General features: G+C 35.6%; 1 protein-coding gene across 2 annotated transcripts in view; it reads right to left on the bottom strand.

Moving 5' to 3' along the window:
* Nucleotides 1–24,383, bottom strand: part of Shrm (shroom) — a 660,087-nt gene that overhangs the window by 163,341 nt on the left and 472,363 nt on the right. For both annotated transcript variants that reach the window (XM_081727878.1, XM_081727879.1), the window contains 2 exons: nucleotides 15,143–17,141; nucleotides 5,551–5,615 (listed from right to left, as the gene is read on the bottom strand). In XM_081727878.1, the coding sequence (XP_081584004.1) occupies nucleotides 5,551–5,615; nucleotides 15,143–17,141 (2,064 nt within the window). The remainder of the gene's footprint in view (nucleotides 1–5,550; nucleotides 5,616–15,142; nucleotides 17,142–24,383) is intronic.

The raw sequence follows: 24,383 nt of genomic DNA, 5'->3' as shown, positions 1-24,383 counted from the left end.
ACAGTGTTGCAGATAATCTATCAAACAAGGATGATATCCAGAATTATATAAGGAACAGATTTTTGATTGTCCATATTCATCAACGAGATCGATTAAATTTTTTTGGCGATTAATATTGTTCGAACACCTTATTCTAGTGGCTAGACCGTTGGACTCACGTCCGCGTGGTTCCGGGTTCGATTCCCGGTAGATGTTTCCCAATTTTCGGCGTCCAGCCTGTGTCGTGAGGCAAACTGGAGAGTCACGCGAATAAAGAAACGTGATAGTCACTAGATCTAAAAAGGTCCTGATACCCCTGTTAGAGATATAGCAACGCATTGCGTTGCTAGACTGGACGTAGTTCAGCCGGTCACTAACAGATAGCGTTGCAGCTGCTCAGATCCACAAAAATGGTTTGGTTCTGACTCTCTATTGTATGTCCTGCCCAAAACTGATCGTGAACTATCAAATAGTTCTTGAAATTTTGTAATCCACAGACACACAGGCAAAGAAAATATATACGTAAATAGGTTTTGGTAAACCGAACTCCCTAAAAATTCAGATCGCGGAGCAGGGGCGGCTTCTAAGGTTGTCTCGTCTTGAAAAAGTGTCGTGAAAGTATTGCCTCACATCTCGTAACGAACATTTTCTGTTTCGTCTTGTCTAGTGGGCAGCTCTAGACTGCGCTGCAAGTTAGTAAGTATACTAATATTATTCTAGAATTCTGATTTTTCCTCCATCATCATTCTGCAGACAAAATTACGCCGATATTAGTTCTTATTTTGATTGTAATGCCTTGCTTTTCCAACACTAGGTCTACTCTTAACGTTATTTATTCAGCATGTGTGCCGTCTTATTTTTCAGCTCATCTATTTATGTAGGGGAAGTATTCTTACTTTTCTAATAAACGGGGAGTTTAAGATTCTCATACCTTCTCATTTCGTATCCCACCCACAGAGCAGCAGCTACAGGGAGGGGGAAGGGTGCCGTTGACTCGGGCGCTGATAGCAAGAGGGCGCCGAAGGAGCAAGAAGAAAGAAAAAGGGTTGGAAAAGATTCAACGACGCAGCGTCCCGTAAAAGTATTGGCGCCCTATTAAATCAATATTGTTGTTGGTTTGCAAATAGATTTCTAAAAACTCTCTTGTTCGCTCAGCGACACAACTTCGCTAGTTGTCTGCCGGGACAAGAAGAACTCACCTTAGCGCGCCCCTGACCAACCAAACCAAAACGCTCCCCCAAATATTTGCCTAATTTTATATCATTTCTTATTATTATCCATCAAGTAGACTTAGTTTCTTTATTATTTGTTCTTAAAGCCTTCTTACTTATACCTTAAGCCCGGAACAGCAAAAACAATTACACCCATAAGCTAGAATGATATATTTAATCGATGCAGGAGTGTATTGGGTCACCCTGTATTACGTACCATCCTGGCATTTGCCTAGTATGAATAAGAAAAGCCCATAAAAAAACCATGTAGGATGGCTGGTCTAAAACAGCTTTTACACTTTTTGCACCGACTGTCCCTACCAGGAATCGAGACAAAGTTGACATACATAAGAGAAAATAGGCAAACTTTACATATATATTTATATATTTACAGATACGATTGTTGTGAATTACATAATAATGATCAGAGATAGTTAATACATGAAAAGAGATGCTGGTAAACAAAACGTTTTGTCAGGGGTAGTAGTCGCCTTAGAATTGCTTACTAACTATAAATTACAAATTCCAACACAGAACAGAAAATTACATTTTAATTTCAGTTTACACGAGTCAAAAAGGAAGTACATTTTTAATACATTTTAAAGTAAATTAGAATCTTATCAAAGCAGCAGCAGCAGGTAAAAACCTAGGATAAAGTAAATACATAAACCATTGAAACTTGAATGTTGATAGTCTACCGTGACATCTACCGAGCATGTATGCAAACTCTTTGTATTATAGTTCCACAGTTGCTTCATAGATGGCTCAACCATCTCGTTTCTTGTGCTCTGGTTTCCTGATCACATTTATTTGAAACCAGCATGTTTCTTTATGTCTGAACGGGAAAAAAATATATTCCCGTTACATTATTTAATAAAAACTCTTCTTTCAAGTTTTACATCATTCTCAAGGATCTGTTTTCTCGGCACTATTCGTGTGTGTGTGTCTTATATCGAAGAACATTAACTGACGTGTGCAACTGAATACGAAGGCACTGAAACAATTATTCGGTTCCTAATCTAACAGGTGTTGCGATATCTTTCGTTTTTACCCAATAGATTCATAAGAGTAATTATTTTGTCACTTAAAAAAAAAAAAAAAATAACCGGAATTTCATGCTTTTATTTGACTGTTCTTTTCTTAAATGTTACTTACATATGTACACTCATGTCCAAAATTACTGTCACATATCTATAACTGTTTTCTTGTAAGAATATAATTTGATAATTATTTTTCAGGGTACTTTTAATAATGATACTATGTGTATAATAGGGACATGTATATTTGTAGTAAATTTCATAGGAAAAGAATTATAAATACGAAAATTATAATGAGTGAAATAAAATGTTGGTAATTGGACAAGAAAATTTTATTTTCGTTTTATTGTTCTTATTTGCTGCTCTTTTGACATGAATTTTCCACATACATGTATTTGCCGATTATGCTAACATACTAACATTATAAGAAATACCAGGCGAATTTGTTATCAAATTATATTCCTACAACAATATATTTATAGACATGCGACAATGATTTTGGACATGAGTGTACATTTCTGTTGAAGAAAATAAATTTTGCGATATATAATTTTAATATTTAAACATTTTAGTGTTGCCCAGAAAGTAAGTTACCTCGTCGTCTCCGAAACGAGATTTTAAGTATTTTCAAATGTAATACGAGACAAGAAGCATGACAATTCTCGTCTCGTTTTTCAAGACGAGACTAGAAATTTCTCGAGTCTTGTGTTCACGCCAAGTCTTAGATTTTAAATATTGTTTTAAAGCTCCCTAGTGGTTAAACGGAAGTTATTGCGCTGACCACGTATACCCAATAATTGCCCTTCAGAGGGTTGTAAGTAAGCAGGAGTTCAATACACTGTATACAATCCAAGCAACACATGTTGACATAGGTTGTGGAAATAGAACAAATGAAAGAACTATTGCCCACCGGTCCACCATCCTCATAGTTTCATAGTGACACGCCTACAGAGGCGGCTTTAGGATTTTAATTTAGGGTAGGCCCGTTCCCTCGCTGATGAATACATATATACACATTTGATTGATTAATCACAGTAGGAAATTACTTTTACAGTAGTGGTTGATGCTATTTGTTAAATAATTATCTACCATTAATATAAAAAGTGGAAATATATTTAGTCTTTATTGTGTCTTTTAGCGTTTATATATTTTTCAAAAATTTTGGGTAGGCCCGTGCCTACCTGCTAAAGCCGCCACTGCACGTCTATAATGAAATGAAATACAAATATGTAAATTAACCCATTGGCACATCCGTTTTCTGCAAATTAAAATGTATTCAGGCAGAATTCTTTTTTAAAATTTATTTTACACCGGAAAACAGAAACACTGCACATTATATTTTATAATTATCTAGGACTAATAAAAAAAGTAATGCATGTTCATGCCATCTATTAATGAACAATCGATATGATGAAGCGTAAGACAGTGATGAAGCATACGTACCAATATTTGCATTAGTATGGAGGGAAATGGGACGGGTGGATGTGAAACGGGAAATTTCCATAACTCTGCATTTTGCTCTTTTACAATCATACGGAACTTGTCCGTAAGTCAACGCGAATGGGTTAATGTCCCACAGTTAATGCCCTTTAAGCTAAAAGAAGCGGAAAATAGAAGAAGTGGAAATGGATGATTATGAAAGAATTGGTGAAATAAGAATACAAAGAGGAAAGGAAAACCCCAAGAAAACCCACGAACCACGATGTTGTCCACCACAAACTCATGTCACCTGGAATCGAAGTACAGATCACTCGTATCAAAGGTGAAAAGTCTGCTATCATGGCCCCTTTTATACTTTCAATTATGAGGATTCGGTAATATACAAATCAGATTGTAATTAAAAAAAAAACGGAAGTTTAGTGGCTCAGTGGTAGAGCGCTTATTTCTGGTGCGTGGGGTCCCTGGTTCGATCGCCGGGTAAGTTTGTGTTGGACAGCATCGTATCCGTGAGTTTCTCCGGGGTACTCTTGTTTTCTCCCACATTTGCATTTCACTATTTCTTCCATCATCATTCGCTTGCCTTAATTTTCGTTTCCCTCAGCCTAATCATCATTCGCTTGCCTTAATTTTCGTTTCCCTTAGCCTAATCATCATTCGCTTGCCTTAATTTTCGTTTCCCTTAGCCTAATCATCATCCGCTTGCCTTAATTTTCGTTTCCCTTAGCCTAATCATCATTCGCTTGCCTTAATTTTCGTTTCCCTTAGCCTAATCATCATTCGCTTGCCTTAATTTTCGTTTCCCTTAGCCTAATCATCATTCGCTTGCCTTAATTTTCGTTTCCCTTAGCCTAATCATCATTCGCTTGCCTTAATTTTCGTTTCCCTTAGCCTAATCATCATTTGCTTGCCTTAATTTTCGTTTCCCTTAGCCTAATCATCATTCGCTTGCCTTAATTTTCGTTTCCCTTAGCCTAATCATCATTCGCTTGCCTTAATTTTCGTTTCCCTTAGCCTAATCATCATCCGCTTGCCTTAATTTTCGTTTCCCTTAGCCTAATCATCATTCGCTTGCCTTAATTTTCGTTTCCCTTAGCCTAACAGGCATAATTGTGGGACAAACTGAAATATTTCATTTCATTCTCATTTTTTAAATGCAATGGAAATACTAATTACAGTTATAGTGTGTTTTTTTTTTTTGCTAGCCCTTGGGCTTGCTACCCTGTAGAGGGCTACACCCTCTTTAAGGAAAGGGATGGAATGGAAATTAAGGAATTGAAGGTTATAATCGTTGGGCTAAGAGATGTTACTTTATTTATTACTTTATATACTGGGTCATTATAGTCTTTGCGACTATAATAATTTTATAGGTGAGGTAATTAACAAATTTATATATAGTTATAAATACAATAATTATGATTACAACGATACAAAACAATTTTGTGGAAATAACTCAAATGTGTATAAATGAATATGAGGTATGAAAGGAGGTGCGATGCACGCCACAACACATAGGTATTGTTAATAAAGACAAATGCGGGTTATCTTCTGCCTAGGGGCGACGCTAGGCCAATGTAGACAGAGGAGGCCCTGTTAGATGACAGAGGAATTACTGTGCGTGATATGACGGGTAGATATGCGGTAGATGGAGATGAAGGCAGTGATCTTGCACAAGTGCGAAGTCTGGATGATTAGGCGGTAAGGTATAGCAATAGAGTGTCAAGAGGTTATAGTGTGCAGTTTATACGGAAATCTAGGACAGGTAGTCCTCATACACCTATGAAATCTAAACTTTTTTTTAAAAAATGTAAGATTCTCATATTGGATTTTAGTTTGCTCCATTGATTTAAACTTATATTAATAAATGAAGTATTCTAAATACTTACCTATGTTCGTGGCGAGGTCCATCTCGAACTGCCGACTCCGAGTTTACAAGCTCTCGTCCCGCCATCTATTGAAAATAAATACATACAAAATATCGTTAGTATGGTAATAAATACATACATACACACACAAAAAAATACGTAGTAAATTTATTCGTAACATAAAAGTGACAAAATCAAATTTTGGACAGTAATGTGATGGAAATTGATACAAGATGCTTTCTCGTGGTGGGTATTGGGACAAGGGCGCCCATCAAGGGGGCAAGGTGGGGCGCCCCCCCTAAGAGGAAATTGTACTTGCAAATATCGAAAATCCAATAGAATTTTTACGTTAGCTACAGCAAAATTTGAAACTATATTTGAAATGTCGCTTATACTTGACCCCCCTTGGAAACCACAACATGGGCGCCCTTGTATTGGGATAAACTTAATACACACACACACATTACTGACGAGGTCCTACAAGACACCACTGGAAGGTTAACTGCTGTATCGCCGGACCAATTTTAGGAAATTTACCGGGTCAATTGGAGAATTTATTTAAGTTTATGAGAAAGAATGAGTGAAAATCAGGTAAGGGGAATAGTAAAAGTGAAGAAAATGGTTGTATTTGATGTTCCAAGCAGCATTGTATGTGACTATTTCGCGGAGAGGTACACTTGTTTTACTATATGGAATCACAGATTATAAAATGTACAGAAAAGTTTGGGCAAGTCTTTAATTTGCCCATTTTATGTCGAGAACAGAACCCAACCAACTCCTGCAGGGCTTCTAACCCGTTTCTACTACTACTAATATTAATACTGTGGATTCGTGTAGTAAAACTGCACGAATAATAACGTAATTTAACGTAAATTAATGTAATCCAACCAAATATAACCAAATGCACTATATTTTGCAACTTGTTTTCTATTTTCAAATTAGTCCGGCGATACAGCAGTAATGCCCGCGTGGACAACACTACTTTTATTTCTTTATTACTCTTGACTGATTTTTGAACCCCAAACAATAGGTATATTTGTTACATGTCAAAAGAAAGCTAAAAGAAAGTTCCCTTACTACCGCATAAATTTTGCGATATTCCCAGAACAAACCAACAGACAATTACATAAAAGGCACATCGTGTCAAATTGCGCAAGTTCGTTTCAATTACTGTAATGAGTGCTGCATAACATATATATTAGGTTTTGTGAACTTACAAGGTAACGTTATTTTATTTTTGTTGACAAATGTAGGAACAGTTTTAAAAAAAATAATTTCTAACAACGAAATGTCTTACAAACATCTTCGTGAAGTATAAATTCTGATGATTATAAGAGATATCATTATTGGAAATTAAATTTTTAAAACTTTTCCTACATTTTTCAATAAAAATTAAATAACATTACACATTGAGCTGTGTTCGATAAACTCAATACTAGTGGTGGGCACAAAAACCGGTTTTTCGGTTTTTAGAAAAACCGAAACCGTTTTTTGAAAATTTTCAAAAAACCGGTTCCGTTTTTTTTTTACCGAAACCGGGTTCGGTTTTCTCCGAAACTGGTTATCGGTTTTCTCCCAAACCGGTTCGGTTTTTCACCTGATCCGGTTTCGGTTTTCTTCAAAACCGATTCCGTTTTTTTCAAAATTTGTTCTATTTCTGACCAGAATGGTGTTTCGTTGTTCTCCGGAAAACCAAGTTCATTTCCACAGAAATAGTTTTATGTTTTTTCGAAAAGTTTTCACCGAAACCAGTTTCGATGAAAAACCGAACCGGTTTTGGAGAAACCCGAAGTGTCCGTTTTTCGGGTTTCGGTTTTTATAGAAACCGATTTCCTGATTTATAAAAACCGGTTTTGCCCATCCCTACTCAATACACATACACACATTTGGGGGTTTCCTGATATGTTGAAATTGGACAATACGTAAGCTACACTAGATCTCACGAACGATAAAAAAAAAGATAATCCGAGGAAATTTCTTTTCGGCTATTTTTTAACACATTTAAGTCCACTGTTCTCAAATGGGAACAATTTATTTTTATCATTTTGTACGTGGTCCATTTATGGATTTACTTCGTCTTTTACAATAAGGACCTGGTATTAGTCCATCTGCTATCAATAAAATTCTCAAAATATATTGAATGAGGTCAGAATCCGTAAGTTTAGGATGAATTACGAAGTTCTGAAAAAAAATAAGTTGGGCTTAAAAGGGTTAATGATAACTTACTTCTAATGTTTAGGGCTAAAATTAGTTAGAGATAGTGAGCAGATGATACCCTTTTCAGACTAGACAATCTCTCTCGTAGGAAAACCTATTCTAGTCAGAGGGAAGAAGGTAAATTCGCGCCATGTTACCATAGCACACTAATGATAGCTTTCCTTAAAATTATTCGAATTTCATGAAACATAAAGTATATATTTTTCTCATACTTCTGAATGAAATCTATTGGTTACGGTTGACATCACTTACGGGCAAGTGGTCAAATTCACCACAATCTTAAGATATTTTCATAGTAACCTAAATAATAATAATAATAATAATAATAATAATAATAATAATAATAATAATAATAATAATAATAATAATAATAATAATAAAGCAAGGGTGTGTTTCCCTGAAAGGTTACAATTACTCATGATAGTGGAACTGAAATTGATAATAGATAAGACGATGAAATTCTCCATTAAAAAAAAAATGCTACTGTAATGCACATCACTAGCTTTATTGATTAAAAAAAATTTAGAAACACATACAAAGAAAAAGAAAATTTATGCTTGCATTATCTGTCAACCTGCTATACCGCCTCTCATACTGATTGGGGCATCATTCTTAGCAACACCAACGCCCTAGCGACAATGTTAATCTTATGGGCTCAAAAGGATCCCTAAAAATTGAACAGAAAAATAACGGCACGATTTTTGAAAACGAATGAAAACTGAAAAATCTACACAAAATTTGGAATCACTCAGCGAAAACGGCACGTTTCTACAACTTGTAGTTCGTGAGATGTCATTGTAGAAGGGAACTGGTAACAAACCCATAAACGAAGTGTTTTTGTTTGTTTTTTTTTGTGTTTTTTTTTGTTTGTTTTTTTTTTAGACTGCTTGAGCTGTGTACACAGTGCATTATCTAATATGAGCATGAATTTTCTTCCCACTGTCTCACTATATCTGAACATGTCACTTTACATTTACAGGTGAAGGAAGGAATTATTCACAAAAGGAGTGAATTTCTATAAAGAAAGAAACGTAGCATTTTAATACCTAAACGTCGGAATGAATTTGTGTGTCGAACTTGTAGAAGTGATAGATTATGTTAAAAAGTTATATATTTGTCTTATAAATGCATATCCGAGCCTCACTGCGTCTCCACAGGTCTTTGAAGTAGCCAGCATGAAATAAGTTTCGCCATTCCATTCAGGTTAAAGCCAAACGCCTACAATGTCCGTCAACCGGCTATACGTAGCTCTTCTACTGGTTGCCTAACGCAAAGGATATCAGTCTTAGTAACGCCCTAACGAGAATAATAGTATTACTGACTGAAAACGACTCCTAAAACATGAACAGAAAAACAATGGCACGTTTTATTTATTTCAATAAAAATTGGCTAATCTACACAAATCTCCGAATCGACCTGCGAAATCGGCACATTTCTAGACTTTGAGGTTTCCGAGATCTTACTGTCAGAAGGAATTGGGAAAATATATTTAATTAAATCTTCAAATTTTACGTCCCACGTTTATGCCTGCTAGGCTAAAGGAGACGCTGATGAAGAGAAATGAACAAAATGGTGGAATGAAGAAAGTGACACGAAACGGGAGAACACCGAGAAAACCCACGCACATGGTGTTTGTTCACCACAAAGCTCACTTTGCGCGAGCTGGGATCGAACCAAGGACCTCATGCACCAGAGGTGAACGCTTTACCAATGAGCCACCGCGACTCTTACAAATATATAAACTTAGCATCTTAAGATGATGATGATGATTATTATTATTATTATCATTATTATTATTATTATTATTATTATTATTATTATTATTATTATTATTATTATTATTATTATTATTATTATTATTATTATTATTATTATTATTATTATTATTATTATTATTATTATTATTTAGAAAAATCAAAGGATGAAAAGTTTCCAAATTTCATCTTGCACAATAATGTCAAGAGAAGTATTATGTATGCTGCTTAGAAGCGTGGAACGCACTAGCTTTCCTAGATTTTTTTAATACATCTATAATCTATAATGGGCGAAAATTATGAAAAGATGCAACAACAAAGCACCATTCTATGCTTAGAAAAAAAAGTAATATCTACACATTAGGTAAAAACAGATTCAAATTCTTCACAAAATTCCACCCCTACTCATATGATTTATTATTATTTATTTATTTATTTATTTATTTAACAATCACCAGGTACAGCTCAGAGGATACTTTATACTGGATATCTAACAACAGTGGAAAAGATTTGGGAAAGTATCGGTCAGGACATGTTTAGTGGCAACATCCCGGCATTTGCCTGATAAGGCTGGAGAAAACCCTGGAAAACTCTAGTGAGGTTGGTCGGCAGCGGGAATCGAACCCACGACCTCCCGAATTCCAATGCTCTACCACTTGAGCTACTTCGCACGGTTTTCTCGAACTCTCACGGTAAATTGTAGGTGAAATTCTCTACTCTTGTGCGAGCTAGTTTCAGACAGATGATACACGACAATTCTTCATGAAACACGCTATATACACCTTTCGAATCATGTCTTTTTAAGTCTGTCAAAAAAAATATATCAATTCTATTTAGCAAAGTTTACTTATTAGGTATTTTTTTAATCAAGGAAAATCAAAAGCAGTTCCCCCGCTAGTCTCACCCCAGTGCGCGTACCTTAAGTGCATGGAGTCCAGTGTTCGATACCCGGTGACAGGAGTATATTGAACGCATTGCTGCGGTTCGATTCCACCTTAAAAACTTAAGTCTATATTCCAACAAACAAACAAATCAAAAACACCATCAAGATCTGCATTCTTTTTTTAGAACAATATTTCATTGTTACCTTTACATGAATTCCCATTCTGAATACAATCACTATACATCTCAGTCTTATATGAAGTGCACTATACAACTTAATGAAAGAATAAATAATAATTACCACTTAGTCCATAAAATAAAACAAAAAAATCAATGAAAGGAAAAAAAGTCACAGGAAAAAATAGCACATTAAAATACAAAATAAACAAATCTCGCAAATAGTCATAAATTCAAGAACATTAAGCCTTGTTTCTTTTTCTTTTTTTTCTGTCTTATCAACAAACATATACACTGTGGTTCGTATTACTTACTACCTATTGTGTTCTTTCGTTCTATAAACACACACAGGGCTATAAATATAGTCTTTATGCACACATCAAGCATGACGAGCGACTATCTTTTTTTTTACACAGTAACCAGAACAACTTTTTTTCGTCTTTCTTTCTTTTTTCAAACTTTCATTCTTCCCAAACATAATACTAGCTGTAAATTATTTACAAGACTGTTCACAAAACTCTCGTCATTATGACTTATTGACAGATAAACAAGTTGTTTTATTTGAAAGGAAAAACTCTTATCAAGATATATATATTATATTGATTAGGGTTGCCAACTCTGGAAAATAAAAAAACCGGCACCCCCTCAAAATTCCGTATGATATATGTAGGTCTAAGTATATAATATCTCTGTTCGGACCCATCCATGGGAAGGAAATGTACTATCATGAACAAAAGTGCATTAGCACGTGTATTCTGCATATCCTTAGTGTATTCACTAATAAGCTTAATAGATACATTGTGCTATAAATGAGAAACTGAAATCGGCATGGATCATTTTATTGTATTTACCAGTAACTGCCACTTCTTTAAAATTATCGAAACAGATGAACAAAAGTGTACCTAGGTATTACTCTTTATATGACAATTTTAGATTTACAAAATGAAACTTACTCTTTAAACTTATAGGTACTTCAACTACAGGAAATTGCTTTAAGAAGTCCTTTTTCACTCTCAATAAATGTATAAAATTCCTTACAAGTAAATTTCAAATTTTTCCTGATACAGTCCCATCTCTTTCAGATTATCTAAACAGACGAACAAAATATATTAATCGTTGATAGATGGTGAAAGGTGACAGATTTGGATTCACAGAATGAAGTTACTTTTTAAATCTATACTTTGAACTAGATTAAATTGCTTCGAACTAGCTAAAAATTTGAAAAAAAAAAAAAAAAAGACATAAACAGGCTTGTAAGAAGTTTGTACCGGTCACCGGCTTTAATCAAAATAACAGCAATATTTCCGACCAGGCCGGTGAAAAACCGGCCAGTTGGCAACCCTAATATTGATTGATAAACGTCCAGTTTATGCTACGCACATTGCAACAGTAAAAGGAATCAAGTTTTTTTTTTTTTTTAATTCTTACAATAGTAACAAAGAACCACGCTATTTTCTTTTATTATTTACTTGTTAAAATACTATATCTTCTTTATTGAATATACTGTGGCACGGTAACTTGGTAGCTGTTATCTTGACTTTATCTCCTAACCATTTAACCATTCCAGAACATCACTCACTGAAGAAAAGTCAGGAAAAAAAAAAAAAAAACGCCTGCAACATACCAAGCAAGTTCTTCAACTCGTGGTTGGAAGACATTTTGATATACATACGTCCACCAACTATTATAATATCATTCTGGTCACTAAACCGTGTCCGTAAAAGATGCAATCAGTTTTGCTGTAAAAACTAAGTACACACTTCTTTCTTTTCAGGCAATAGTATTTATACACGGTTAATTTTGCTTGTTTGATAATGGTTCCAAACAACAACAAAAAAATATTTATGCATAGTTTCTCAGGTGAAGCCTAAAATATTTATAGATGAAAACAGTCAATGCATTACATTCTTGACACCGTCACATCTTGATGATTAATTGTTTTGTTATTACGTATATTCAATGCATATTTAAACAATTTCACATTTTTTTCCCTTCTACCAATGGTGTTGCAGTTTTGTTAGTATCACTGTGAAGTTACCATGCATGCATAAATTTGTCGCAGTTACAAATACTTAGTTATTTTGATTGTTCATCAGCTCATATTGTAACATACAGTATATGTGTGTATCCATTGGTTTATATTGCGAATCGTAGACAGTAAGGAACATTACACATACTGTAAAGCAGCACCAGACTTTGGATTTCACAGCTAAGAATTGGTATGATATTTATCGGGATGAGTAAAAGAGAATTTTATAAATGGTTTGCAGAAAAACCGACATTTCGGCTTTGATAAAAATCGAACCAGTTTCTGATATTAAAAAAAAAGAGTTTAAAGAAACCAGTTAGTTTAAAAAAAAAAAAAAAAGAGAGAAACTGGTTTTTGTTACGAGGGGTCCCGTTTTAGTGGCCGGGACAGTCTTGGTTCGACAGCTTTTGCCCCATTGTCCCGCCGGTTTACATTTTGTCCCGGTTTTAAATTGACAAATTTTCACTTTTTTGTGTGTGTGTCCTATCCTCATTGCAGCACTCCAAATGTTATTTTCAGTATACACACTTTTACATTTATAGTTATGTAATTAATCTTAATTCATACACACCAGAATATTAGTAGAAATCTTTCTAAGATGCGTGTTACTTTCCCACCACTACGAGTACTAGGGCTCCGAACACTAAAATACGAATTTTTCTCTGGGTCATATCCTGAACTTATCAGTGATACTTAAGATAAAATCCAAGGATGTTGTAAAATAGATGATCTGCCCATACAACAAATTGTGAAGCCATACGTCACAAGTTTCGCCTTACCCAATTCGCTCGCTCCGCGCCACTAAGATCGCAATGTTTCGAGCCAACAATCATGGCGGAAACGAGAGTAGTCAATCAGACGTGCCGACTCAGACGATGCTCGGTTGCTTTTTGGCTTCCTCTATTTTATAACATCGTTGATAAAATCTTTTTTTCTTTAACACTGAATATATTGATATTTTTCGAATATAAATATTTTATTAATAATCAAACTTGGCGTCGCTAGGTATAGTTCCAAGATGTCTAAAGTCAAATGCTCTAGTAGCTTTTTTTTTTTTTTTTTTTTAAGCAGTAGCATCTTTTCAGTGTTTGTTTGGGGGATGGAAAGTTTCATGTTTTACATTAGTATAAAATCCACTCCTTCAGCTCGAAAGACACCACTTTTATATTTTCCCATTTTTAGGGCATAGATGCAGGTATATTTTCAAAGTTTATAGGTTCTTAGAAACCCGAATCCTAGTAGTAATAATTTTAGGTAATAATTTCCCATTTTTAGTTCATAAGTAGGGCGACCATACGTCCTGTTTTAACCGGGACAGTCTTGTTTTAGGTGTAAGTCCCGGGTATCCCGCCAGTAGATGAAAAAAGTAGTATTTGTTCAGTTTTATGCAAGTGAAAGAAGTAAATAACAAACCTAGTACCTCTACTCCTTGTAAAGGTATTAATAATGTATAATAACAAAGAGGCAGGAATTGAACTGAAATACCCTACATTAAACATGATCTATAGTTCGCAATACTGCTCGAAAGGCAGCAGAGGATTTAGCAGTTGTTTGTTTGTTGAACAAACTTCAACGTCTCTTTTGGTAAATTAGAAGAGGAAAATAGAAAGTTTGATATTGTATTGAAACAGTAGGAATGGTGTTGCGACTGCCTGGTACATCCACCCCTGTCGAGTGTGTTTTTTTCAATCATGAATAACATGTGGACAAGTGAAAAGTCTTCCTCACATGTTGCAACAATGAAATCTATGTTACTGATAAGGGAAAACTTCACAGAAAACTGCTCTGAATTCTATGAAAGACTAGTGAAGAATAAGGCTATTCTCAAGAAGATAGGTTCTTCTGAGAAATACTTCTGGCACTCTCCAGTTCAAGAGTCAACTTCTTACCCAATGTTTTACCAAGGATTCGAGTTAGGACAAAGGAGCAAATACGACCAGTCAGCATCATGCCGTACTAAATTGTAAGTTAACTGTTGTTTATATTTTATAGCTTATATATATTATGTTATATTGCAATCCAAATGTATTAGGTATTGCTAAGGTAGACAGACACTATTTTAAGCACTGACCTGTTTTTCATTTCTCATGATTTTTAAAAAGAAGAACCTGTCCCATTTTCAGTTGAAAATTTTATGGTCACCCTATTGATAAGTGCATGCATATTTTAGAAGTTTTTAAATCAAAGAAATCCTGGCCCTAGTGATAACACTTAGTCATATTTTGCCATTTTTAGGGCATAAATGCAAGCATATTTTCAAAGTTCTTAAATCAAAGAAATCCTACCCCTAGTGATAACATTTTCAGGTCATATTTTGCCAAAATGCAAGCATATTTTCAAAGCTTTTAGTTCATACAAATCCGAACTCTAATTCTTACTAAAGCATCCAACAGGAACGAAATAAAACTATCTCTTGTGCTGGTTTTATAGTATCTGCCGATGGAAGATGTTCTGGCTTGGAAGATCTACAGACATAGTGTCACGGTTTTGAACAGTACAAATATGTCAACCCTAACATCTAATATATACAAAACAAATAACTATTGTTACTCACCTCATTTGAAGATTCTCTCCAGATGCTGAAGGGAGGTCGTTCTCTCACAGGACTGATGACGTAATCCGATGCTGATGACGATCTTCTAGAATTCGAAGTTGATGAGGACGAATGGTTTTCATGGATCCTTTCCGTTGACTGCCTCTGTGCCTGATGAGCTAATTGGGGTTCTGATTTCCACATTCCTCCACTTCCACCTCCTTGTTGAACATCTTGGTCAGGGTGTGAATTCGGATCATCCGGAACGCGCCCTAATCTTGCAATACCCCTGCCCGAACTTGTATGACGTTCATAGTAAGAGAGTAATGCCTTTTTCTGAATAGCTTTTAGAGTTGGGTCTGACACACGGTGTTTCTTTTCTGGGTCTAAGAACGTATATGATTTATCTGCTAATTGCTGTTGGTATCGGGTATCTACATCCATGTATCCTTTTAATGTTTCCTGACTGGCACTAATCTTTTTGTCCTGCACTCTCCACGGACCTAAATCCTTATTATCCTGCATTTTCCACAGACCTAAATCCTTTTCTTGTTGTTGTTGTTGTTGTTGCTGCTGTTGTTGTTGTTGTTTGGCTCTAGCTTGTTTTTCTAATTCATGAATTCGTTCAGCTACTGATAACGGATGTGTAGGTGATGTAGGCGACTTGGGGGAAGTCTCCTGACCACTAGGCTGTACCGTGTACGTACTTACGGGGAACATTTTTAATTTATTATTTAATTGGTTGTTATGTTGCACACGCTCTTGCCAACCAGATGATCGACTAGGTCGAGAACCTAGATAAAGTATACTTTCAGAATGATGACGTTGGGGTGTTTGCACACGAGCACTGTGGGCAATTAGTTGTTCTGTTTTTCTAGCGGGTCCACTAGCAACACTGACGTCACTTAAGGAACCATGCCATTTTAGAGTTTCACTAGAACTGGCGCTACTTGAACTTGTTGTACCGACTGTTGCAACACTTTCGCGTCCCGGGCGATCTCTTTCCGGTTCTTCGCTAGCGACCCACAACTGACCCGATTCACTGTCCCTACGCAAACGGTCCAAAAACGGTGTTGTAGTCAGAGAATCACTTGACACATAACTGTGATACCCTTCCGACTGGGCATACGGTTGAAGGTTTTCCTCATAAGTCCTAGCATATTCTTCGAGATCAGCTTGAGTTAGTTGGGGTTTAGATAAATCACGCTCAGGAGGTGATGGCACCATATAATCCTGATCACCAAGACTTTTCCCTTCCCGATCAAGCCTTGGTAAATAGGTCTTCGGCTGCGACAGGAGACTATCATCGTCTGAAAACTTCGATTCGAATGTCTCCGGAGGGATCTTTTCGCATCGTTCCATAACAGTCTTTAGTTGCTGCGTAAACGCTGGGTTTGGTCTCTTCATATAAGGTCGCGTATACGCAGTAGCTTTTTCCTTTGGATAATTCGTCTGTTCCGTCCATGACTTTGATCTATGACTACCACCGCCAGATGACTTCAGTGCCGGCGGAGTTTCTGCAGCAGCTGGGACAGGCCAACTGGGGAACTTCTCATGTCCGGGGCCATATTTTACATATTTCAGACTCGACACGTCCCGAACAGGAGGTAACGGTGGTGACCCTCCTTCTGACCTGGAATGATGTTGTGTCTGCTGTTGAGGTACCGCCTGCTGATGAGGATGATGTTGATGCTGATGATGACCAAGAACTAAGTACGAATTGGAACGGACATGTGCAGCATACTCCTCACCACTTCCACTATCCTGCCGTTCCCAATATGGACGCCCCGCTACCACTGGCGCAAAGTTCAGACCCGATTTATTGTGGAGGTAGGAGTATATGGACCCCTTTCTGGCAGCCAAAGGGTCTTCTGGTTCATGGTCTAAGTTGGGAGTCGATTTTGCGCTCATTATGGGCCGGACATCCTGATGATGGACTCCCATGGGCTGAAAGGGCAGTACTACATGGGCTTCTGATGGTATTCTTGACTCCACTCCATGAGACGTTGCATCCTCTTCCCTGAAAAGACAAGAAAAAATAACATACTTAGTAACATGAACCTACATAGGCCATTAATATATAAATATGGAAAAGAAACACAGTAGTGAGAGCATTTATTGGCAAAGTATACACAAATACCTTTGTATTAAATTATTTAGAGAAAGTGACTGGAATATCACGTGTTTTAGCTTGACTAATTTCAAAGTCTGCAAATACATATTATGCCATACAAAAAATGGAATCCTTAAAAAACATGGGGACAAACAACATGTTGAGTTTGTAAAATGGCTTATTATTACTATTCCGTAAACTAGTCACTTGTGTAGGTGGGCATTTCTGGGAACCATACATAGCCAATTTAGACAAATTTCCGAATTTTCATTCTGTTCTTGTCGTATCAAAGTAATGATAAAATAATAATAATAATAAAATAATTGTAGCTGTAAGAAGAAAGAAAAAACATGTGCAATTTTCTAATGTGTTAATGCATCCCTGAGATTATCAAAGACTAAATCAAACACACGATAAATATCTCTCTCCCCCACCTCACACATATGCGCAAAGTTGTTTTAAAGAAGAAATGTCAATTGAATGTCCGATTTCTTAAAACAACGTTATCAACAACTGGTGTTTGTTCAGCAATAATAATAACTAATATTTAAAAAGACAAAAGTTGCAACACTTTACATAATCGGTGTTTTCAACTTATCAACTTTTAAAACAAAATGAAATCCTAGAAGTAACAGTCTAAGGATTTTCTATAGTTTCTGTACGAAAGCATAGGAGTGAACCGTGACATAAAATGGTTGATCTTAGCTTGATTTAAGCACAGTTACCAGAATATCAGTATAGGTTACACTAGTGGTTAGAGAGTTTGACTCACGTCCGTGTGGTCCCAGGTTCGATTCCCGGCCGGTCCTTCCCAATTTTCGGCGTCCCACCTGAGTTGTGAGGCAAACTGGGGAGCCACGTGAATAAAAGATGTGAAGACCATTAGGAGGATGAACGCTCCTGACACGCCTGTTTGAGACAGAGCGACGCAGCGGGCTGACCACGTGTTCGTCACTAAACTGGACGTAGTTCTGGCGGTCGCTAACAGATGGCGTTGGAGCAACTCAAGCCCACAAAAAGGGTTGTATGACAATTCACTAATAACAGTTCTTTCACAAATTATTCAATCCTCGTATATATCATACTAAAGTGTGTATATTGTATTCTTGGATTAGATTTGAGTTTACCATCCCGTTCAGCAGCGAGGATATATGAGACGTGGACCTATAGCTTAACGGGGATCTGCACCGCTGGGAACCGAATCTATTCAATTTATTTGTAAGCCTCATATTTTCCACAGAATTAGCGTATTTCAGATACTCGAAATAACAGCACTATATTTGAGAAACATAAATTACATATGGTAATAAATATGATTCAGTAACAATTAGGTTTCGGGAAACATTGGCGCAAAATAAACATCCATGTGGGTTTTCCCCGTACCCGTTACTCATAAAAATGTGATGAGTTATCCAGTAGTTTGGTTCCACAACTGATTACCGAAGTTGACTCAGCCTCTCAGGTAAAACTAACTGTTGGTCAAGAAAGCTACAAATAATGCGCTAACCTGGGAGTTAACCAAGAGGGGGAGGAGGTCCGGATAGCCCCAAAAATCCAAACTTTCTATAAATTTGGCCTAATTTTACATATTTTAATATAATTTATTCTCATATGAAATTTGGGTTCCTCCGGAAATGTACTCCTGCTTACGTGCTTCGTGCTAACCATGTATTACCCGTTACACCTGCCTCATCTTGCTTGGTCAAAAGTGTTGGATCAAAAGTGACACAGTCTATTCATAATAATAATAATTACAACACTATTAGTAGATTTTCTTTTTTCCGAATAAGTTGTTTGAAACTTGTGTTATTTTAGAGCTCCTTGTAGCTATATGGACATTAAACTGCTGGCGTTACAGCCAATAAAAGGCTAAACGTTTATTCTATTAGTGATTTTTCGCGTTTACTTCTACTATATGCTGCCATAATACAATGCAAGTGTCACTAAAAATGACTATTGTTTTTTTAACATAAATAATATTCAAATGCCTTAAAAACTCTTGTTAAAATACATTAGCGACATTCCCCTTGTACTGAGTATGCTTGCACGAAGGGATTTGCTTCGTGATCAAAAGAGAAGTGTAGCAGCCGAACAAAAACGAAAGCGAGCAAAGGCGGGCGAGTATCACAGAGGATTAAGATTTTGAAGGCCTGGACTGGTGACATTTGCTCACATTGTCACTTACGTGTTGCTTAGAAAAATGTATGCAATGTGCAATGTGCTAGTATTATTCATACAATGTGAAGTGCTTCCCTTATTCAGGGTTACTTGGTATTCAGGATTATAATTATTCCTATTAGTATTTATTTGTGAAGTGATAGATTTTACTGGGAATTTTCTTAATCTTAGCTCTCATATTGTTGAACTGCAGCCAAGTAGCTCCCAATTATTTTCTTAACCACAAAAATTATGTGGGCCCTACCCGAAAACGAACTGTCGGCCATGTGCATCGAAGGTATCTGTGCTAATCTCGACTACACATTAACTATTCTAGAAAAAAAAAAAAAAAAAAAAAAGGCCAGTTAAAATACAGTATTCAAAGATGTAACTTTGTACCTCATAAAACCACTGTTTGTTTACACCATCAATTAGTACACATAATTCTCATTTTCTCGGCATCTATAAACTTAAAGAGACGAAATGTACAATTTCAGAATTCATTTACTTTTTTCTTTAAGTGTAAATGCAGAATGAATAGTTTGAAACGTGGTATTAGACCTCATCGAACATAATTACAGTTATTAAGCCCTCAAGAGTCCTTGAAGTTCGTGTCATGCAGACGGTGAAAAACAACGAAAAGCACTCAAAAGAATCTGTTTCCTTTTCGGGAGCAGTTCCAGTTTAAACGTTTCTTCCGCAATATTCCCGTTTTCATACTTTACATTTCCAGCGCTAATAACAACATATACCGGTAGCTAAGTTCGTAAAATAATACATAACAATTGACATTTCTTGTCCACTGATGCTTAATAGAAGCATGTTTTGACTGAAATTATGGGCTTCTCACATTCACAGGGAAAATAATTTTGTTTTACCTCTTTTAGAAATTATTCTTAAAGTGAAAAAAAAAGCAAAAGAAGCGTCACAATTATTGTTTTCTTTTTGAAAAATCTCATTTCCGGTATGGTTACTACTAATTGCTTCTTTAATACCAACTCATACAGATGCTTTAACAAAATGTGTTGATTTCAGTAACGTGTTTTGGAAAGCACCATTAAATTGTGTACCGGTATATATATATATATATATAAAAAAAACATCAACTCTTAGTTTACACCGATGATGATACCGGTAAAATAGGAAACGTAGCCAATTATGGAAGTAAAACTAATGAATGTTTGTCTTATTTACACAGTTTATATATATCAATATATTCACTACTTGTCGATATATTAGTGATGTAACATGTACCTAAGTGTCCAACAACTAACCCCACGCAGAGTTAAAATATACGATTCTAAAGGAAAGCAGTTTCTTCAAGATATGAGGTAAACATTTTGAATTCAACAAATGTTATGTTCAGGAACAGAGGATGCTTGCAACAATATAACCGAAATATCGTCCCAAAAGGTAAATTAAGTGCAACTGAGTAAGCATTTTCTAGTTTTCATTCAATAACGTATGGCCATAGTGTGAACTTTAATTTACTACAGTGCAAACTCCTTTAACGCACACTTCTATAATATGGACAGAGTTATCTATCCCAGCAAAAGTAAATGTATTATTACGGGTCAGAACCCTTCCGTTTACACACACGAACAATCTTCTTTCCACCCAACGTTTAGTATTAGTAAATTCAGAATGGACAGGAACTATTATTCTTAATATGTACATATTAAGCACAGAAAATGCTTTCTGCAATTTGAAAATAAATCTGCCATACAGTACAGTCAAGAATTTCTATAGCCAAAGAGGCATTCAACAAGATGAGTTTACTCTTTAAGTAGCAGGCTTAATACTGGAGTAAGGAAGAAGCTGGTTATATGCTATATATGGAGTATTGAACTGAACGGTACAGAGACTTGGATATTATAGAGGTTAAAGAAGAAATATTTAAGAGAGCTTCGAAATGTGGTGTTCAAGGAAGATGGAGAAGATAAAACAGATGGAGAGATTAAATAAGCAAAGACGTTTTAAAACGGGTAGGAGAGAAGAGGATGCTCTTAGCTAGCATCCTTCGTAAGAAGGCCAATTGGATTAGACTCATCTTGTGAAGAAATTGTCTTCTTCATACCTCCATAAAGGGAAAGATGGAAAGGAAGCGAGGAGTAAGAAGAAGAAGAACACAGTTGATCGATGATTTGAAAATTAGAAGAAAATATTGGGAGTTAAAAAAGGAAGTTGAGAACCGAGAAACGTGGAAGAAATATTTCTACACTTGACCCTAAAGAAGAAACAAAAACTCATTAGTCCTCCTAGTACCTGCCCATAGGCAGAATATTTAATACAGTACAGTACAATAAAAAGAAAATCCCTTTCTTATAAAATATCTGGCGTAGGTTAATGACTTGGTGAACCACCACACAGAGCAGTTGTAAGCTGAATTTCATTTTTTTTTTTTTTTTGTACGCAATAATTTCTTTTCAGACGGCAACCATAAAAGTGTACTGCTGGCATTTAAAAAAAGAAAGAAAAAGAAAAGCTGTTAAAAATTTAATCTAATCTCTGGATAATACGCCTATTACTAAATTTTCCTTATGAATGTTCAAATCTTAATTTCATAAACACTGAGAACTTCTTGTGTACAACAAAAATCCAATCATACTCTCGGTGGGATCCTGGACTCAAACAGACTGTGTAATATACTACAATGTTTCCATTTCGAATCATGACTGACCAGTGCCAAACATCAAAAATTCAACTTTGATCAAACTCAGTAAAATGAATTGAGATGAACCAAACCTTCCTTAACAAGAAGAGACTTACTAGAAGGTTACTGACATTTACAGAATTATCTTCATCCAATCTAGAGTCTTATTGTTTTGTCACCATATCCGTTGCATCTACCGTTCCTACAGGTTAACTGCAAACGAATTGTATATCTGTGCACTGTAATTCAAGATCAGCAAAAAACACTATACACAGAGGCTTATACTGGATTTAAATCTCATCTTTGATCAACCATGGCTTGGCAACTGCGCTTTCATTGCCTCAAGGGTGTATGGTGGACAGTTACCGACCTAACAAGAAAGGCGTGGATTGTGGTATCTGATAAGGTTAAGCTCTTTTGGGTGTTAAAGCACTGGCTACTGGAACGTAATTGACCGATTCAAGGCTGCGAATCAAGAAAACACAGAGTACACGAAACAGGTTTCTGGCGCTCCAAAAGCTGTTCGCGTCATTGAATTGTCTTTTTTAAAGTTACCTCGAAAAAATCAACAAAACTCTCTTTGCTGCTGATACTCAGGCTTTGTTTCAGTTTGACTTGTTAAACCTAACGCGAAGTAAAAAGGGAAAAAGGTGAAGGAATTCATCTGAAAATGGATCGCTCGGTGACATGAAATATTCATAATAGGGAAGAAAATGGCACCTCTTTTTTTGTAAACTTATTCACTATAGGAAGTAATAATCATAAGAACAAACTTTGAACTCTGTAATTAGTACTTTAATACTGAAAATATTAATTAATACTTAAATATCCCGTTCACCTATTGTCCTTCTCTACTATGAAAGCAAGAACGTACGCAAGGAATTTATTTTCGGAAGGGGTTTAAAAATCTCAGGAAGGGCCCAAATTCAGAGTAAATTATATTTTTTAAAAAAAATGTACAAATTTCCCTAAAATTAGAGTGATTTTGATTTTTAAGTGCAGAGAAACAAGACTTGCTGCAACGTACGTTTTCCCAAAGATGGTCTAATAACAAATGTGCCAATTTTTCTTTAAAATTTTGTTTGATATATTTGTTATTGGAAGTGAAATATTATCCAAAATTTGTAAGCTCAGAACTATCTTTGAAACGTGTTTATATTCACAGGACTTTTTTTTTTTTAGTTGGTTTGTTTATTTGTCCTACGTAGGCTATTTTCCCAGACATTGTACTTTTTCTATATATATATATATATATATATTTAATCTTAAAGGATTAATTCCAAGGTAAAAATTATTATTATTTGAGGCGTTCAGAAGCCAAACCGATTAACTCCATTTTTGTTTTGTTAGTTCTACACATTTTTGACTTGTAAAAATTACAATCTTTTCAGAAGCAAAATCGAATAACTCCATGGTTTAACAATTTGCACTAGAACGTATAAACTTTCTTGCCACTTTCATTGTATTCTAAGGTACGAAAGTGCTCTCTACTGAAAAATCTCGTTTGATGGAGTTGATCGGTTTGGCATCTGAACGGTTCATCTAGTAACAACTTTGAAATATGTTGAATTCAAATTATGTAAATACTTTTCTATCATGTAAAACAGGGGTTCTCAACCTTTTCCACAGGCGTACCACCAAAGCATACTAATTATTGATTCCACCATAAGCCCTATGTACCACCAAAAGCGGCTCACGTACCACAGGTTGAGAAACTCTTGTATAAAATATTGTTTTTCTAGTATTTTAAAGTTTCATTTGCCCGAAGAACATTGTTTGAAGTTATTGCTTATATTAATTTCATCGAATCTGATATACGTACATGATCAATCACGCCTTAATATATCGACATTATTTTTCGTTCTAGTATTCAATATTAACAAATGTAGTATTCCATGTTAGGAGCAAAAGTGTTCCTTAATGGGAAATTGAGTTTCTTTAAACTATCTCATAACTAAAACCATCATGTAATTAATCAACTTCCATAGTTATATTTTGGTGGGCAAAGGTATCCCTATTATAAACATCTTGGTGTTCAATTATTGGTGTTCAACCTTACATCTTGAAGTAAAGATTTCTTAGAAATAAAGGAAAGGAAAAAAAAGTATTCCATATTTGTGACTTTGCCCTATAGACGTATTCCTATTCTCCATTGAAATTCGAATTTTATCGGTTGTAAAAGAAACAACCAATGATGCTTAGCTAACGTCGAGATAGAGTGGCGCTGTTACCACTGTTTCTCTTGACATCAGAAGCAGACGAGAGAGAAATACTCCTGTTTATCACGCTTAGCAGTTTTAGAGGGGAAAAGTAAAGAAAAACTAGATAAACGTAGTAAC

This window comes from Thermobia domestica, chromosome 10, assembly GCF_964235325.1.
Source record: "Thermobia domestica chromosome 10, izTheDome1.hap1.1, whole genome shotgun sequence".
In the NCBI taxonomy this organism is placed as follows: Eukaryota; Metazoa; Arthropoda; class Insecta; order Zygentoma; family Lepismatidae; genus Thermobia; species Thermobia domestica.
This window is presented reverse-complemented; position numbering and strand designations above follow the sequence as displayed.